Here is a 19,313-nt window from a genome sequence, read left to right as displayed (position 1 = left end):
ATTAGGGTGTATATGTAAATAGGTAGGGGCCATTTGCAAATGATCGAGATCCAAAAGAGAGAGATATTCGCAATTATTAGGGACTCTTAACTCTAGCTCGCCATCTCTGTCCATCGCATGGATCCACAGCACCTGCCCTCCAAAATCTAAGCACACAAGAAGCGACCCGCCGGTGCGGTGAAGGAGGAGGCGAGCCTATGGCCGGCCTCGCTTGTCCTCTTGTGTGCTACATTATTAGAGAATATTAGTTCCGGTTCCAATGACTAGGGGGCGAAAGAGCTCTTTAGTCCCGTTGGAAGGGGGTTAGGAACCGGGACTAGAAGGCGTTTCTCGCTTGCACATGAGGATGAAGGGCATGGTGGCCTGATGCCTTAAAAAGTTATAGATACTAGTTGTTCGTGAAAAGTTATGTTAAAAAATATTTTGAAAAGTATGAGAAGTTATGCGTAAATAAAAGTTTTGTGTATCATAAAAGTTGTGCCGAAAAAAGTATTCCTGATCGATAAGTTGTTTGGAAAAGATTCTAATGTAAAAATTATGTGCATAAGTTATGAATTTCCAAACTAGAAAGCTTAAATAATCTTGGTTTCTGCCGCTGCATCGTCGTCCTATTAGTTCACCTCTGACGAACTGCATTGACAGGTTGGTGTTCAGCTACGCGACTACATGCGCACTTCATTTATTCCAGGAAGTTATAACAAGGCGACAGTACAAGAAAAAACAATAATGAAATGCCAATGAAGTTCATTTGACCACATCCAATAATGCGAGCGTATAAGTATGTTCGTGATCCGTAATGCACCTTTAATTCTGCGAACAGTAACACACTTAGCAATGAACGACGAAGATCACACAACACCTTCATTATATCAGAATACCCTGCCTTGGTGCACAAATCTTTCTCCATTTATTTAGCAATATAGATAATCTCCAGCATGCATGCATATATGAAGCCCTTGGTGAAGCGTAGTGTGTGCGCGTCCATCACTGCTGAACGCAGGGCATGTGCACGCACACAGCTAGCTCCGAAAATACAGATTATCACCAGCTAATCCACACTTAAAAACTTACACAAACCCGGTAGCCGAATACATGTAGCACAGCTTTTATATATAAGCTGGTGAAGAGTTCTCGATCGATCGTCAGCACACGTACGCAGCGCCGTCGATCGATCTTCTTGACATGTAGCAAGCAATAGCATCAGCGATGATCTAGCTGCTGCCGCCGCCACCGTCGGCGACACTCAGGCCGAAATGGAGCCGAGGAAGATGAGCCCACTGCATGCATTTGAGCCAAATCAGAGACACATATACACGAATAAGTTTTACGTGACGAGGTGTACCCCTTCCGATCCGTTTCAAATTATAATTTGTTTGACTTTTCTAAATTCTTAGTTTTTACTACACATTTAGATGTACACTATTATATTTAAATATATAGCAAAAATCAAACTATACGTGTGTCTAGAAAAGACAAAACAACCTACAATTTGGAACCCAGGCATGTCCGATGCTGAGTAGACTAGCTATCTAGCTAATTAATAACTAAACAATCCACTTCTCTTTGATGTGTGTGCATTGTTGGAGATGCCCTAGCTAAGATATTAGTCTCCTATTAGTATTTAGCGTGGTAGTCGCGATGATATGATACCATGAAGGTGTGTGCTTGTGCGCAATTGTAGATTGTGTTATTTAAAACAGATTAGACAAAACTTACATTCTTTGCCGCAGCACTGAATGCCTCCCTGTGGCTAATCTCTGGATTGCTGGTCTTTATCCTTTGTATTTCTTCCCTGTTGTCAGGAAGAGGTAATTGGGTCAAATGTGAAGAAAACACAGCACTGAGACTTATACTACTCTAAATTACTTAGGCTGACAAATTAAGACATATGCTTAGAAAGATAATTCAATTTAATTTAGATGAAGTCACATTAATATCTGAAACAGATACGACATTTGTGGCTAGGTTAAAATATTGACCTTAAGGGCCAATAATCAACTGCAAGTTCATTTTTTCTAAAAAAATTATATGTGATCGATCACATGATCTCATTGCAGCTGAGCTTTAAGATTATTATGATAACCAGTACACTACTCAACAATTTGGGAGTGAAGTGTGTATATAATATTATAACACCTTATTAGCCAAGACCATGCACACTTCTCATTCTTTTTAATCAAACCAATCTAGTTGGTGTAATTTTTTTAATCATATAAGTTGTTTGATTTGATCCATTTCATAAATACTTATCACCAAGATTTTCTAATGTTGATGAAGTCACCAAGCTAAAATATTTATGCAGACTTATTGCAGGTTTACATTGCTATATCTTTGGGGGGGGGATCACAGTATTGTGTCATTTTACGCTTCTTGTTTCATGTATTTTATCCAATTTCTTTTATGATGGTTGTACCAAATGTTTGTGTATTTGGAAAATGAAGAGATGAATTGCAAAATATTTAATTTTCTAATTTTGTACTACAATATAGGTTATTACTTGGTTGTAGCATATGCCACTTAGTTACTATAGTATTCTTACTATATTGTTAATCTACATATAATTAATATAGATAGGCTTAAGTAAAAAAATTAGTTATCTATGCAGAAGTTTTATTGCACAAGTTTAAAATAAGGGACCTTAGAAAATGTTTTAGGTAGGGTCTAGCCCACAAATGGTTTACGAACCAGTATACTTTTCTACTTGAATACTTCCCAATTCCCTCTTTACTCTAAAGAAAACTAAAATCTTCCCTTGCCACTCTTTCCTCACTACATATCTCTCTTTTGACATCTCCTTCTAGTTAGCAACATCATTTTTCAATTCAGTAGAGAAGATAAGGGGAAAATCAAGAAAAAATCAAAATAATTGCTAATTGAGAAATCTGAAACATTTATGATTATAAGTTTTGAATTTTTTTTAATAAAACTAGTTTGAATAAACTTTGCAAACATACGAAATTTTGTTCAAAATTGTGCCTGACTTTCATGAATTTCCTTGATTTTTCTAGTATGATAGTGAAAAATGACTAGATTTTATTGACAGTGCCGGTGAGATTCTGGATGAAAGAAGAGAAGACCTTGGATGCCTGGAGAGATAAAAAAAGTTGCAGCGGGATGTGCAGACAATGTTTCCTCAAAGTGATCGGAATTGTAGAAGGGTAATACATGTGCATCTATATTTAATATCGGGCATATCTAACACGTTACTCTATTTAATTAGTATTAAAGTAGTCATGTCAGCAACTAGTGTGTGGCTTGAAATCTCACTTGATGAATCTGTTGTATGCTGACGGAACACGCTGTCTCTTCTCTGGGGCTGGAAAAATAAAAGAAATTAAAAGTGAAATGAACCAACTAAGCACAACATTGAACTTTGTTCTTCAGCAATCATGAATATATATATATATATATATATATATATATATATATATATATATATATATATATATATATACACACACACACATTGTATAGCTATATCGAGCTTTGTGTTTCAGAAACCACGAGAATATAGTACATACGTCGCATTGGTGGCACTTGTGGCTGATTGTTTGACATCTGGTACATGGACTGATTTCGTAGATTTCTGGAGGCTGGCTCATAGCTCCCAAAATTATTGTATTGATGAAGTCCTCTGGTCTGGGCAACCTATAGAAAAACATGCGTGTAACAAATTATGATGCATAATGAAGAAATTTAATTTTCAGTTAAATAAAAATTATCTTTGGGCGCATTATATATCCAAATAAAATATTGGGTTTAATATCTAAATAATTGAAGATTGAGCATATTTATGGTAATAGTTAGAATATATCCACATTTCTAAGTTTCCTAGCTAGGAAAATAAAGTTAATATTAAAATGATATCATATTTTCGTGGAAACACTTTCATGTTATCAGCGGGAGTTGCTGGAACTGAGTCCTTCACCTGGTTGTCTGGAACAATGCGTGCCTGGTGGAAAGGACTAAGGTCCATTGAGAGCACCATTGTGCAATGCCCACATTTAACAGTCACGATGTTGTAGGAACAATTGTTTGGCACATTCACCTGCATGTACACACATGAATTTATGATAATAGAATATATTATAATGTATTTCATTGTACTGTTCTGTTTATATTCTTTTTCCAAAACAATAATTTGTTTTTAACTACTCTGAGAGCTTTCCTACTTTGCCCAAACAAAAGAAGTGTAATTAAAAGTATTAAGTAAAATGGGGGGAAATTTTAGAGAAAGGGATTCCAATCCATGGCGCCACAAATATATGGCAATGGCATTGATATTGTTTGTTTGGAAGTCCATAAATAAAAAAGTACGATCGAACAGTGTTTCATATACGTATACGTACTAGAAGTAAATGCTTGATCTATTTGATCAAATAATTTATGTTGCAGCTAAGGCTATGCCTAACTCTGAACCATCTTTGCAAATGACTCTATACAGTTCTCTCTCTCTCTCTCTCTCTCTCTCTCTCTCTCTCTCTCAAGACTCTCTTGAGAGAGATGAGCACGTTGCAAAAGATCGAAGAGCACAGACTCGTAGGAGCTAGAAGTGGGAAGCAAAGGGTGCCATGGGCTATGCCAGATATGCTTGTATTGTACGTATGATGGCCAGTGCAAAGCGCCAAGTAGGAATAGGGAAGTTGCTGCGCCATGCCTTGATGTACATCCATCCATGCCGTTGTCTTTTGACTGCATGCGACACCTTTTCAGGAGTCTATCTTTCAAGTGCTACCTCGCTGCCTGCCTGCCTGCAGCCTGGAGATGCTGGACCTAGCTTCACTATAGCCCCTGCATCGATCCCCTCATCAGCTATACTGATCGCCTCCACCAGGAGGCAGACATGACATCTCAGGCGTGTAAACGAGAATCTCTCTCATCAGGCAGAGACAGAGAAGAGAGAGAAAGGGGAAGCCAGAGAGAGAGAGAGAGAGAGATGTTTAGAGTCGCATGAGCATATATAATAAAAATATAAAATGAGAAAAAGTTGTATCTTTTACAGTTGAAAGTTGATGTCACGCTCTCTCCTCTCTTTCAGCGCAACATCATAGATAGATCGCACACACGCACACACAAACCTAGCTAGATCCCCCACCTGCGCAAACATCAAGAAAGGGGAAAATGACATGACTAGCAGATCCACTTCTCCCTGCACATGTGCAGAACGAGAGGGAAGGCTGTCGCCCCCAACTTCATTTTTTTTATTGACTGCGTCATAAAATTCTAGGCATAATTCCTAAAAAGATATTCATAAAGATATGCTAGTAATAAGGTAGTACACTGGTGTATTATCGCATGGGAGACTAAAGCAATTGTGTTAAAGAAGCTTTAATCGTCTGCGCCTGCATGCATGGAAAGTTGGGCGGTAGAAATGGTTTTGTTAGGAAACCATGAAGAAACGGCATTAGCTGGTAGCTAGAAAACAGAAGGCCTCAAGAAGGGGAAAAAAATCAATATCTCATGCATGCTGCCATGGGTGTTGCCTTCCCATATATTATATTTATGTTTCTAACAAATTAGCTTAAAATTACCCGGTCATCGAAAACCTATATCCTTTTTAACTGATGAAATTAGGAAATCTTTCCATGAACTTCAGTTTATTTGTATCTGTTTGAGAGGAAGAGCTAGCATATATTATTAGTGTTGGATCTGAAGGAAATTCCATTTGGAAACCAAAACCATGTAGAAGGCGAAAAAGAAGATGTGTATCCTGCTATATTAAAGGCACTGTATCCTTGAAGAGGAGGGGGGGATTGTTACAAATTGGAAAGGTGGAAAAAGAAATTTATGCTCTATGGTTTCGTTTTGCTCGAAGAAAGATGCAAACATAGTATTTCTCCTAGCTAATTTCCACTTCATATTTCATGATGCCAAAATTTGGGTATATAACCATATGCACTTAGAACATTTTCAGAAACAGATTGTTTTCGATTGAAGTAGCAAGGAGCGAAAAAAGCTTTTGGTAGAATAATATTAAACAAAGCCATGATGGAACCACAGTATGCATGGCGGCAGAGGACACTTGAACTGGATCACCAATAGGGCATAGGCTAGCTTCGAAGGAAAAAGAAACTTTCTGCACATCAGTTCGTTAAAAAAAAGAAACTATCTTTCAAAAAAAACTTCTGCAGATCCCATAAGAGAGTGGGAGAATTAGAGAGGGGGCTGGCGGAGAGTTACACATCACACACACACACACACACAGAGAGAGAGAGAGAGAGAGAGAGAGAGAGAGAGAGAGAGAGAGAGAGAGAGAGAGAGAGAGAGGCTATACCACCAGGATGGTGTTGCAATAGTTGCAGTTGACATAGCAGACATGCTCGGATGCAAACTGGGTTGACATTTCTCTGATCTCCAAGCGCCTACCTTGCCGTCGCAAAGGTGAGATCTAGGGCGAGGAAGGAAAGCAAAGATGCAGGAGATGGAATGAACGAGACGATGCCTCCTGTGCCCTATATATATGGAAGATTGGTGAGGGCATAGCCCAATTTCCCCTGACCTTTTGGCTCTGTCGTCGTCTACGGTGGAATTGGAGAGGTTTGTGGAGGAAGCAGCAGCCGGATGCAGAGAGAGAGAGAGAGAGAGAGAGAGAGAGAGAGAGAGAGAGAGAGAGGATAACAACCTGAGTGGGGGCAGGGCCGGGGGGAGGAGAAAAAAGGTGTTTGGTGGGTTGTCTGTGGGAGGACAGCGCAGTTGAGGGCAAGAGGTTTGGAAAGATCAAACAATTAATAGGCTACATCTACATCAACCAATGGGCAATATAATGTTGGTGTGATTATCTAGCTGCTAGGACTTGGAGAATCAGTGTGTGGTCGTACTGCTGGTAGCAGGGTCTGTCAACTGCCAAGATGAACAATTCCATTGGGAATGGACTTTTGTTCACCGCACTACCGTTAGTGGCTTGCATGATCTCTCTTTTGGTCTTCAGTTTATTTTCCCTTTGGCTGTCATTAGTTCTCGCTAATTGTATGGTCGACATGTTCTATATTATTAGTAGAGCTCTTTTACAATGATTGTAAAGTACCAAAGGGTACATTTAGGTACTTAGTCCCTTGAATTTTTTATGGTTGTTGATCTATGAAAATTAAATTAAATCAGTACTTGGTTCCACTATTTTTGGTACTTGGTCCCACATTTTGGAAGTACCAGGTATTTTACCCTAGGTACTTCTGGGTACTTCCTACCTTCACCAATGTAGAATTTTATCAGATGGACAAATTTCTCTTATTAGTTTTCAGTTATTATATAACAATTAATGAGATATACCTATCTTAATATGAAATCCACACTTAGATAGGTTTCCAAAAGGCTAGGGAAATCCTGACGAAGTCGTCTAGCTGGGCAATGCTTGTGTGGATCAGCTCCTAGTTCTCCATCAATGTTCACTCCCTATGTGGATCAACAGCCAGTCTGCCATCACAAATTGACACGGTGAAATTAATAGTTGTTTATCAAGATGCGAGGACACCTTATATGCATGTGAAAGAGACTGTAAACTGTACATATGCACCAAGATGAGAGCAACCCATGCACTTTAAGTTACTGATGGTGGACATGCACAACAATATGGTATTGCCACTGTCAATCCAAAAGGCTAGGGATCGGAAAGGAACAATGACTGACTAAGCCATTACTTGCATGACATAATCAGGCTTGTAGAAGGAAAAGTAAAAATCATGTATGTACAAAAACATTTTTAGATATATTCTATTCTGTGAAAACTGCAATAGTGTGTGTTGAATGACTCGTATGCGCGCCAGGTATACCATCCGAACTAGATTTATCTTCAAAAATATATACAAACTATATGTTCATCATTTTACATACATATAGAATAAAAATACAATTATTTCCTGGTTCGTGACAAAATATGTGACCATTTATGCATTGACTATTTCACAAATAATTAAACTCCTTCATGTCCTCGCGCGCAGAGGTCAATATATAGAATCTGTAACAGTGGTTTAGCACATCCTTACTAGCTGCATACAACTGGAATCATCACCGGTGATCGCGTTGATAGGCAACAAACATCTATCAATTGTGAAATCATTGAACCAAACAAAATTTTATTATCTAGTCCACTCAGTACCTATCTTGACTCATCATTCCATGCTCTTTTTCTCTAGAGGTGAACTGCATATGACTGCACTTTGTATATTATACTGAAGTTCTATGACCATATATAAAGCACCACTTGTGCGCACAAAATAACTGATGCCGGTAGGTATATATACTTAAGCATGTAAAGAGATAGATCTAGATTCCCATTGTTAATTGAGATACCGCAGGTGCGCATATGCACGAATAAATGGACGACAAATATCTAATGGTCAAAATTTCAGTTCTTGTCTCTCTCCACTAGCAATAGCGAATAAGATGGGTTGGAAAGAAGTTTAACTTTCCTCGAAAGGTCCCATTCCCACGAAAACAATGATTATGAGGTACGGTCCGCTAGCTGCAAGAAATTTCAAAAAGAGAAATGATCATATATATATATATATATATATATATATATATATAATGTACCCTAACACATGATTTATTGCGTAAGATTTCTCGAGGGGGAACATCATGTATTGGTTTGCACTGTTTAATTTGTTGAGCTTATGTATACTTTTTGAGTCTAGATCAGTCTGCCAGCTAACTTTTCCTTACTATCCCACATTCAAGTTGAAACTCATATATATAGTACATTTTTGTAAATCTAGTTAACCTGTTCTTCATTTAAGAACCATATTGATAACTGAGAGCTGCTTTCCCGCTAGGTTCTATTTTGACCTCCCAACCATTCATTTGGTGTAAATATTTGATCTTGCTATAGAGATCATATATGATGAGGTGAAACAAAAGTACATCACATCATCTGATATGCTAGTCTTTTCACATAATGCAACTATATGTAGGAACTTATGATTCATGTAGGTGTGAAGATACTCAAAGAGGGGGACAGAAAAGTGAACAGATGTTTTGGAACACCACTACTGGTGCACCCATCTGTGTCCCTGAAGCAGTTTATGCAAGTGACCGATGCCAGCACCGGCGCGGCAGCAGGCAATGCAAGGGCAGGGATGTGCCGGTGTCTGATTGGACGATTCCTCTGCTCAGGAAACGTCACCTCAATTGGACAGATTGGATCCTCTCCTCCCCTGCAGTCTCATCAGGTTTCAGACTGACAAGATGGATGCCTAACCAACACTAGTTCTCGCAACCTGGTGCCACTCCCTTGCACTACAATCTGTTTGCTAGAACTGTGTGTGTGCATTCCCTATGAGTTGTTATGCAGACCCTACCGAGCATGGATTAATAGCGGGTTTCTCTCTGTGCAGTGAGAATGGAACAGATCATGATTTGAACCTTTGTGATCTGCCAGCGTGTAATTACATGAAAAAAGTTCAGGGAGATAAAGATCATGGGCATGTCTGCCCCGTGTGTAATAATATAAAACTCACAGTGAATTTTAAGAAACATAAGTTGATTGTAATAACAAATTAATACAAATAATTTTAAGAAACTGAAGATGTTTTTCTTTGTTTCACTGTGGAACTTCCTAATCAGTTGAGCAACTTAAAACTTAATAACCTGTTCATTTTCTTGTTTTGAATCTTTTCTGTTAGTAATTACATGCTATCTCACCTACCAGTACATGCAAGGAACTCTACACCATAAGCCAATATAATTTTTTTAAAAAAAAAACTCATAGCTACATGCAAACTTATCAATAACGTAATAACACCATTGCAAATTTTACAAGAGATTAAGCCAAAATATACATAATCTGCAAAGTGAATGGTCTAAGCTTGCATTATTGCTAGCTACATGTGTAGCTCCATTGTTATCAAGTACAAAATGGCCTATGCATGCAATTTATCATATACATGTACGTACTGCTCTACAAATAAAATAAAGGTTTTATATATTGAAGGAGCAAGCACTGGGCACTGGCACAGTGTGTGTCCCAAACAGTTATATACACTCATCTGCTAGCTGGAAATTAAAAACAATCAAAGGCCTAGCTACAATCATCAATCCTACTCTCCATTCATGCATGCAAGCAAAAGCCTATGGACGCACGATCGATCGAACCCTGCTTCCTCCTTTGTCGTTTGCCTGCTAGCTGCCCTAGTAGTCTCTCACGCATCTCTCTCGCAACAAAACAAATGGCACGCGTGTACTATGTACAAATAGTGTCTTGACTGGCTGCAGGGCGTGGCGAGCAGGATGGGTGAAGAATGGGCGAACTGGCCGGCCGGCGGATGATCCTCCAAACCAGCAAGGCGAGCTTGCGTTGGGGCGTGAACAGGTCGAGCCTGCTGCTGCGCCCGGAAATGGACTGGCGGCAGCCTTGGGTGAGCCTGATGAAGCCCGGCCGCGCCGGCGGCCGGCCATTCACTTCCATGGTTAATAGCCAGGGGCAGAAGCAGGCACTGTGCAACGACACTGTTGCGGCGCCGCGTGGTCTCGCCCCGTCGTCGTCCTCTTGTACCTCCTGCAGTGTAGCGTCACTGTTAGAATTCCGAGCTCGATCGTAATTAAAGTCAGCAGTGGTGATGGTAAAATCTCAAGGTGTTTCCCTTCTTGCTACCAACGTAAAGAATATTGCGTTGCGCAGCTTTCCTGCGTATTCTCTAGAAAAAAAAATAGTTTGATAAAAATAATAAAACCCTAAAAGGCATGATCCGTCTCCGTGGAACTAACCAAGTTAAGGCAATCCTTTGGAAGGGGAGACCTGTCGGGATCGTCATCGTCAATCACGGGCCAGCAGCAATTGCCGGTCCAGGCCCCGGGCACGGAAAGAACCGTGCAGAACTACTGCAGCGCAATTTCACCTGTACAGTAGAGCATCCTGCATCGATCCGCCATGGATGGTCTCGTCGTCACCTCCCATCAATGTCGCGGCCGGCCGGGGGGAACTGTAGATGTCATTCCCCCGATGGAGAGCTCCTGCTCCAGCTCGATCGGAGGTGGGGGGCGGCAGGGCCAGGCCCCGGCGCCCTCGCAGCAGGGCATCGATCCGATCCAATCATCCACCTGATGACCTGACTGACCCATCAACCGGCCGGCCGGCCAGCCATTCATGTGGTCACCAGCCTTACACATGCATCGTCCCATCGGCTGCCTTTAACCCTTTCTGCAGCCACATCCAGGCTCTCCGGCTGGCTATACCTCCTCCTGCCAGGATCCAGAATGCATGGCTGATGGGGCAGCACGCCTAGCAAAAGGTGGTGTCCTATTCCATTCCATGCCTTCCATGCCAACACCATTTCCTTTTCACTTCTGGCAGGTAAAAACAACATACTAACACTGCCGTCCGTGTGAGCTTCCAGCTCTGCGTTATTGCTTGTAAACCATACTTCTTTTTCTTCTTAATATATACAATGATATGCAACTCTTCTACTTATTCGAGAGAGAAAAAAATTGAATGTGTTAAGTACGAAAACCTTGTTTTTTTTTTCATTTTTCAAAGAAGAGGTGGCGGGGATGCTCGCATCTCCGCCTCTGGTTAGGGTTTGAGATTCCGTGCTTCGAGTTATGGGGACACTCCAAATCCATGTGGCTAAAGGCAAGAAGACCATTAGCACAAGATGGTCCAGGGAGGTGGTACATACGGAAATGGGAATATAAGCTGGCGTGGGCACCACAGGTGAGTGGCGAGGAAAGGCCTATGTGGGCATCATAGCCGATGGGTTAATTAACTGAATGGCGGCATGCAGGAGTCATCAGAGACTCTTAAGTGAGAGAGAAGCATCGGTAGGCAATGGAGGGGATTTAGGGTGTGTTTGGACGTGCTAAAATAGGGGTGCTATAGTTTATCTCTAGATGTGCTAATGGGACTAATAAGCATGAGCTAATGAGAGCTAATTAAGCGCTAATGGATTCTAATAAATAATTAGCCATCATCTATGTACTTAGGTTAACAATTAGCTCATATTTAGCTGACTATTCGACATGTAAATAAGTGAGCTAAAGTTTAGCCCCTAGAACCCAAACACCCCCATAGGATTGGTTAGACACGGAGACCATCGGATTTGAATCTGTCGACTAAAAAAAATCGAGCGCATATGCAAGCCAACCAAACGCTCGACCGCGAACTAGACAGAAAGACAGACCCCTAACTTAGGATATCATGTCACTAGCACATAAGATCTCAGGGTTTGGGGATCAGCATTAAATCAGCAGGGTACTTGGATAGATACCCGTCAAGAAATGATGGATCAAGCACTAAGGATCAGGAGCGGGAGAAAAAAAGTTGGATTATTGAAGGAGGGTACCGGTGTTGGCTTGCCCATGAAGAGTTGAGAACTTTAGACCTGCTGCTGTTCGTTGCAGCTGGCCATGGACTTGTCCTCCGACACCAGTAGAAGGGCGGCGCCCCCCACAGGCGCGCCTCGCCCAAAAAGCTCCGATGCTCATCCCACCTGGTCCGGCCCTACGAAGCGTCGTCACAAGGAATAGTTCCCAGATAGGGCAGAATATTTGTCGAACCACACTAGCAGCTACCAGCAGTGATCTCGCAGCACCCATCTCGTGTAACCTGCCACTGAGGAGAGGAGCTCCGGCGAGGGGCCAGCGTCCATGGCGATCCCCGAGATATGGCCGGTCTGGAAAAGTCTCCCAGCTGGGCGGGGGCTTTCCACACCTTCAATGATCACCGCGTCGCCATCAGGGCTGACTGGAGAGACGGCGAATTGCCGGCTCATGGATGGAGCAACAACATGGGGTGAAGCTGCGGCGTCACGGTCACATACTCACGCATCAATCTGGACAAGAACGGATCATGGGGAAATCTGGACAAGAACAGATCACACGGGAGTTAATTTACAGAGCTGTTACATCGCCGCCTCGAATCCCCAGCGCGAATTCGGCGGGCAGAGACAAAAGAATTGTGTTCATTGACCCTTCCTTCACACTACAATGCTGGTGGTGGGAGGGGGCCCGGGCCATGTATGATGCACCCAAAAGAATATAAGAATATGGTGAGCTGGAAAAAAGAATATTGCATCAGCTAGGTTAACTGGTCTCTCCTGTTGGCAGCTGAATCTGTACATGCTGTTGTATAGGTAAGTGCCGACATGTTGATATCAGTCATGGTGAAGCGGCAGGTATGTAGGGAAATCTGGAGTTGCCAACTGGAAAACACCTGCACAAAATGCTCGTGTCCTCACTGTCGTCTGTAGAACAGAACGTAAGCCGCTGGCGTCTTTATGCCGTCATCACTTATAGGAGTTACACAGTCATCATCGAACTTATACCATCCTTTACCTTCCTCGTGCTGCAGATAGATCAAATGTGTCAGTAACCCACCTTATCAACCAAGCGTGAAACTCAATCAAGAGATTAAAATGGTACAGCAAGGATGGGACATGGACAACACAGCATGAAAAGAGTTGAGAAGCTCACATAGATGCTGGCAGTGTAATGCCCTCCTCCCATGTTTCCGTAGTGGTTGCTAATGGCATACAAGTGATAATGGCTGCTTGGCTGCTCGCTCTTGTCAGCAATGTATGATGACAGATCCAAATCAGTGGTGGGGAAGTCAACGAATGTCTCGAGCTTGTTTCTTGTGAACTGAGTGTACGAGAACCTTTTGAGGTGGATTACGAGGACTTCAGGCAGCCTCCAGAGATCCAATTTCTTCATGGCTTGCTGATGCTTCTTGCAACACGGGCAGTACCTGATTAACAAGCAGAGAAAACGAGAAGGTCAAAATTATGAAGCCAACAGTTCACTTTCTTTTTTAGGAGATATTTTCCTTTTTTGAATTTATAGGTTAGGTCAGGAATGATTTCTTTCTAAGAAAAGAATATTGTGAAAGCCATTCTGCAAACAGTGAAGTCAAAAGCAACACAGTTGTTCCTCAAGGTACACTTACCACATGTCCTCTGGGCCCAATGGTTCCTCTTTCAGAAAGGCTTCCAGACAGCCATGTAGTGCAACCCAATCTTCAGTTCCTTTCAGGGTAAGCTCAAGCTTGTGAATCTCAGGTAGATTGTTCAGCATTGAGGCAGTATACTGTCTTGACGCATTTTGTTGCCAGTGGACATTCACATGCAACCGGCTTGGTATTGTCTTCAGTAAATCAAGCTCATTAATTTCTATTTTCTGTTGCTGAACATCAGCCCTTTCACTTTTTAAATAAAATTCAAAATCTTCCACTCTCCTTTCCTTGTTAGGATCAGCTTTACCCCCATCATACTCACCGGGTGCTTTTGTTATTATTTCACATTCATTAGTACTGCAGTTACTGCTTCCAGGGTCATCTTCAAATTGAATGTCCTGAAAATTACTGCCTGAATCAGAAGGCATTCCATCCATCAGGTCAGCAGAGTCACCAGTAGACCCTGCAGAACCATTAAGTGAGCTATCCCCCTTGGAAAGATGGAATGGATTCAGCAATTTCAGGTAGATATTCTGAAGGGATAATCCATTGACTCTCTCTGGAAGCGCTGCCAAAAGTGGGGCCTCAAATTCCTTCTTTTGTGGAGTTACATTATCACCACCAGAATGCCTGAATGCAATGGCAAGCAAAAACTATGTTATGAAAGCGCATAAAGGTCACAAAATGCACAGTACTAACTTCATAACTAAAACATTTAAACAAAAAACCAGTAATATAAATGTAAATGGTTGTGCTTACTCATCAAAATGCTGGTGTGTAAAAATCACAAGTGGGGATTTCTCATATTTTTTGGGTAGGCGGTATGCTACCAGTTTATCTCCATCCCTCAGCAATGAAACAGAATCAGAAGGTTCCTCCAGGTATCGAAGGATGCAGTTATTATAGACCTACAAAATCAGTTCCAGTAACTGAAAGAGCTAAGGAACTTGTATTACTTAAACTAGCTTAGAAAATTCGCAACAGTCCAAAAGGGGCAATGAGGAAGGGAAATGATACCTCAGCAACTAGTAGGATCTCATCATCTCCAAGCAAGCAAGCAATGCTTAAAGCCTGAACAAGATCACTGAGAGTCCCAAACTTCGGTACACTGACATCATATGAGCAAGGTTCTCTGCTACCATCAGTGCTGAAAACTGTTACAGTCATTGCCCTCTTTGCCGTGGAAGGTACGGGCAAAGATAAGTACATAAATGGGTCAAAAGTGACAGATTTTTTATTGCAAGTAGGACAAGTTAATGTTGATTTGTATTGCCCCTGCAAATGGTAACCAGAAGAGTTTAATAACATAAAATACAGGACGCACATTGAATTAATACTGCATAAAATATATAAATTTACCAGATGATAAAAAAAAATATAGCACAGTGCATCCTTGCAATGGAAATTAATTATACAGAAGAAAATGAACAGTCAATGATGCTTCTATGCTTTTCTGAAATAATTTTTTTGTAAAACAACTGCAGTTATACACCTCCCCTTAATTGGCAAAAACTTGAAATCGAAGAGATGGTTTAATCTCAACTCTTAATTGGTGTTTAGATCTGAAAGGAATGTATTTGCAATAGATTAGGATCAGTTCCATCAGTATTTAATGAATAGACGTTTTTTTAGTTTGTGAAATCAATTGACAGATACAATGTTAAAAGCACAAAAGAACTACAAATATGCTGTTGTTTCAGGAAGGGCGGAGTTGTTTCAAGAATAGGGGTTCAAACTTACATGGCAGGTATCAACTATCACAGAATCATTTCGAGCTAAATGGTTGCTCCAGTACTCATCTGCTACTTCTTCGTCAGGACGGCCACTTGCATCCTTTGCTTCTTCATATAGTTTACACTTAACCTGGTTAAGATCTTCATGGAGACCATCCAATAAAAAAGCAAGAAGCTCCTGTGAATCATGCTGATTAAAGCCACTGAACTGAGGAGCAAAACAGGCAATCTTTTCCTTGAAATGATGTGGCGCAACTGGTTTTCTGTCAGTGGTCCACAAGCTCCTCAACAATTCTCCAAACGCCAAAGCAAGTTCACCCTAGTTAATGGAAGAGTTAGTAAAACAATTATCGGCACGATTTGAGGAAAATAATTATGTGTTAAGGAAAAAAGAATCTACATACATTCAATCCCAATGGATTAGTACGGTTTATATTTCTGGCATAATCACCAAGGAAATAATCAACAAGCTTTGGTGTGTGAGCCAAACATTGGATCGAACTGTTCATAAAGCAAGTATTTCCAAGATTCTCCAATCCTATTAACCCCATAGAGCCAGCTCTTCCAAAGCTTCTGTAGTACGAATCAGCATTCAAATCATTAACATCTCTAGAACTTTCTTTGTTGGTACCTCCGATTTTGGACGTCAAGGAATCAGACATTGCGTAGACTTGTACTTCTAGAAGATTCTGCAAGCACAAATGAAAAAGGATAAGAAAGTAAATTTGGGGAGAAAAAATTAGGCCACACTATAAGATGATAAAAATCAGAAAGTAATATCACCTCTAAATAAAGTAAATATTTAATTAAATTCTAGTTCAGTGGAAACACGTTGGTACAGGAATCACAGGTTGCAAATGGTCCTACCTCTTGATCTGCATGGCAACAGTCATGATGCAGCCTATTCCATTCATTCATTAATATTAGATTTGTCTGCCCTGAAAAATCCCAAACATGAACCTGGATAAAGAAACATTAAGTAAACAGCAGTAGTGGGATGCGTATTTCCAAAGTTGGAACTGCAGCGAGCAGCAACATACTGGTTGAGAATCAACATTGAAAATTTTGTTTGCTCGTTTGTAGTTCTCAACTGGATTGTCCTGAAGGAGAATTAAATATGTAAGTATTATCCAACGAAGGAATTAATTGAGCCACAAATTGCCTGACAAAGATGGTACCTTTTTGCTAATCTTCAGTGTCAAAATACTTGTTTCTCGGACAGATATCCTAAGCACCAAAGGATAAGCACCAGCACTATCTCCAGCAAACGAATGCTTATTTTGCAAACCAAAACCAGAGTTCTGCCTAGAGAAAAGAGAAACGAAGCTATGGTCAATGGATGAACAAAGATGAAATTAGAAGCTGAGTCAATTGGGCAGCAAAATTGTGAACCTATGATGTAAAGGGTAATAGGTACAAGCATTGGTCATTTACATCTTATTATCCTCATTAGATGGCCCATAAAATCTTATGTGCGTCAAATATCTCGAGAGCATTATGATACATAAGCTACGGAGTAAAAGAGCTGACCTCTAAGAAGTAGAGTATGTCGCTGTAAAGGAAACAGTATTCAAGTCTCAAACACGGTGAAGAGGAAAATATTTAACATCTACCTATTTTGTTCTCAATTGGTTGAAAGTGAAGTGTGTTTGCCAATGCAGTATGTTATAAGAAATAATGGCAACTCAATCTGGTTACATATGGTTAAGAATCCTTTCCCACCGTCAACATTAGGGGTATCGCTAATTTGATGTGGGACAGATAATTTGTATCATAGCATTAAATCCGTTGACCGTTTGATGCAAACTTCTTGCTTCTCAAGGAAGCGAGAAGAGAGATATGTCAAAAAGCCACTAAAAGATAATGACTAGGTTGCTATGCAAAACACAGGATACTCGAGGGCGCTTCCAACCTATCAAACAATGAAATATAAACAGTAACACAGCAAATCTGTGTGCAGGCCTTTCATATAGACCTTAGTTCATGTCATGTGTCAAACATACAAGGTTTTTAAACACTTAATTATTTCCTAGCTGCAAGCCTGAATTCTTGGTGTTGTGCTGGGCTTGAGCAGTTGCAGAGAAGGAATTATCCTATTTTAGCTGGGCGTCAATGCAACCCGCTCGTTGTGCATGGAACTCCAACAAAACTAGTAACGGCAGGACACGTGTCCAAACGCGCACAACATGCCAAGTAAGCAACTAATAAAGGAGTGCTCCGGCACAAGCACCCACTCTCCTTGGTGAGTTGGCATCATCTCGCCCCCTCTGGAGGGTAAAGCGTTCCCGTGAGCAATGCTGCATGCGTGCCGTGACTTATATTTGCTCGGAGTTGTAAACCTAGGTTGGACTTGCGGATATGCGCCGGAGCATCAGACATTGCTAGAGAAACCTGTCCACACTTAAAGCTTAAGGTCTGCTCACGATTCATGTGGCGCAGGCACGGGATTCACTTGCCAATATGAGTCTATGACCACTACACCAACACTGAGAGCTGAATTGTACTAGATCAATCACTGTCTCGCTGATCCAAATGCATCGGCAGCTTACACGCCGCACGGCTGCACCAGCACGCAGGTAGTACGAAATGCGCACCCATCCGACCGGCATCCACAGGTAGGGCCCGTAGAAAACCCGTAGGAAGCCACGCGAGTACGCGACGCAGCAGCAAGCATAGAGGGGGGCGGGCGGGCGGCGACTCACCTGGCGAGCGCCCTGGAGAGCTCGTCGGCCGGGACGAGCGCGTAGCTGCGTCCCCCGGCGCCGCCGCCTGCGCCGCCCGCGCGGCCGTCCCCGCGCTCGAGGCGCAGGACGAGATCCGGGTGCAGGAAGCTGTGGAGCAGCCTGAGGCCGTAGTAGGAGGGCGAGGCCGCGGCGGTGGCCGCGTACCGCACCCCGCCCGCCGCCTCCTCCTCCCGCACCCGCGCCCACCACCTGCACGCGCAATGCCGAATCAGCCGCGGAACCGGGCCCAGCGAGGGCGGGAGGGGACGAGGAGAGGAGCGGGCCGCACCTGAACGGGACGAGGCAGACGGCGGCCGGGGCGGAGGATGCCGCGGCGAGCGCGTCGCGACCGGAGGTGGAGGCCGAGGCCCGGTGCGAGGCGGTGGCGGCGGTGGCCATGGGCGGGGCCCCGCCGGGGAGCGGGGAGGGCGCGCGCGAGATGGGATCTGGGGGCGGCGAGGGGGGGGAGGGGAGGCGTGCGCGAGTGAGCTGTCGCCGGGTCCTCCCGCGATGCGAGCCGTCTTTTGTTTTCTGGTGCGGGGCGAGCGGGGGATTTGTAAACAGAGACACGCCGCGCCGCCGCGGTGGAGGGGACGGAGGAGACGCTCGCCCAACGGTTGCTTCCTGGCTGCTTCCTTCCGTTCCGTTGCCTGCTTGGCTTGCCCTTGCTTGGCACGTTGACTGCCTGCTGACCGGAGCTCCCGAGCTGGTGCTGCGGACGCAGAAAATTTCAGATTGGAGCATCTCCGAAAGATTAGCTAAATTACTTTTGCAAAGATAAATTTAACTATTGTTAAAAAAAATACGTCTTCAACAGACTTTGTAAATAACTCTCCAAATTTAGTAGCTCTCCATCCTATCTTATTTGCTAGTTATTTCTAGATAGCCTACCTCACCGGCCATCCATCCTCTTTAGTTTACAGAGTTTGTTGGAGTACTCAAGTATTTTCTTGTCAAATCTGTTTTAGAGGGTAGCTA

At 42.4% G+C, this 19,313-nt stretch overlaps 2 protein-coding genes across 2 annotated transcripts; both read right to left on the bottom strand.

Annotated features, from left to right (window-relative positions):
• Positions 1–835: 835 nt before the first annotated feature.
• LOC120662283 (protein YABBY 1-like) lies at positions 836–6,593 on the bottom strand. Its single transcript, XM_039941467.1, has 6 exons — positions 6,275–6,593; positions 3,929–4,048; positions 3,522–3,648; positions 3,268–3,316; positions 1,717–1,792; positions 836–1,277 (listed from the first exon to the last, which is right to left on the bottom strand). The coding sequence occupies exons 1-6, from the start codon at positions 6,341–6,343 to the stop codon at positions 1,212–1,214; spliced, it is 507 nt and encodes a 168-aa protein (XP_039797401.1). The 5' UTR covers positions 6,344–6,593; the 3' UTR covers positions 836–1,211.
• A 6,180-nt stretch (positions 6,594–12,773) lies between these two features.
• LOC120662265 (ubiquitin carboxyl-terminal hydrolase 8-like) lies at positions 12,774–18,808 on the bottom strand. Its single transcript, XM_039941447.1, has 12 exons — positions 18,625–18,808; positions 18,315–18,545; positions 16,791–16,917; positions 16,653–16,712; positions 16,480–16,572; positions 16,017–16,301; positions 15,620–15,931; positions 14,897–15,154; positions 14,639–14,787; positions 13,874–14,509; positions 13,402–13,675; positions 12,774–13,273 (listed from the first exon to the last, which is right to left on the bottom strand). The coding sequence occupies exons 1-12, from the start codon at positions 18,732–18,734 to the stop codon at positions 13,163–13,165; spliced, it is 2,646 nt and encodes an 881-aa protein (XP_039797381.1). The 5' UTR covers positions 18,735–18,808; the 3' UTR covers positions 12,774–13,162.
• Positions 18,809–19,313: the final 505 nt, after the last annotated feature.

Source organism: Panicum virgatum, chromosome 2K (genome assembly GCF_016808335.1).
Source record: "Panicum virgatum strain AP13 chromosome 2K, P.virgatum_v5, whole genome shotgun sequence".
NCBI lineage: Eukaryota > Viridiplantae > Streptophyta > Magnoliopsida > Poales > Poaceae > Panicum > Panicum virgatum.
The sequence above is the reverse complement of the archived record's forward strand: the minus strand, read 5'-3'. Positions and strand labels throughout refer to the sequence as shown.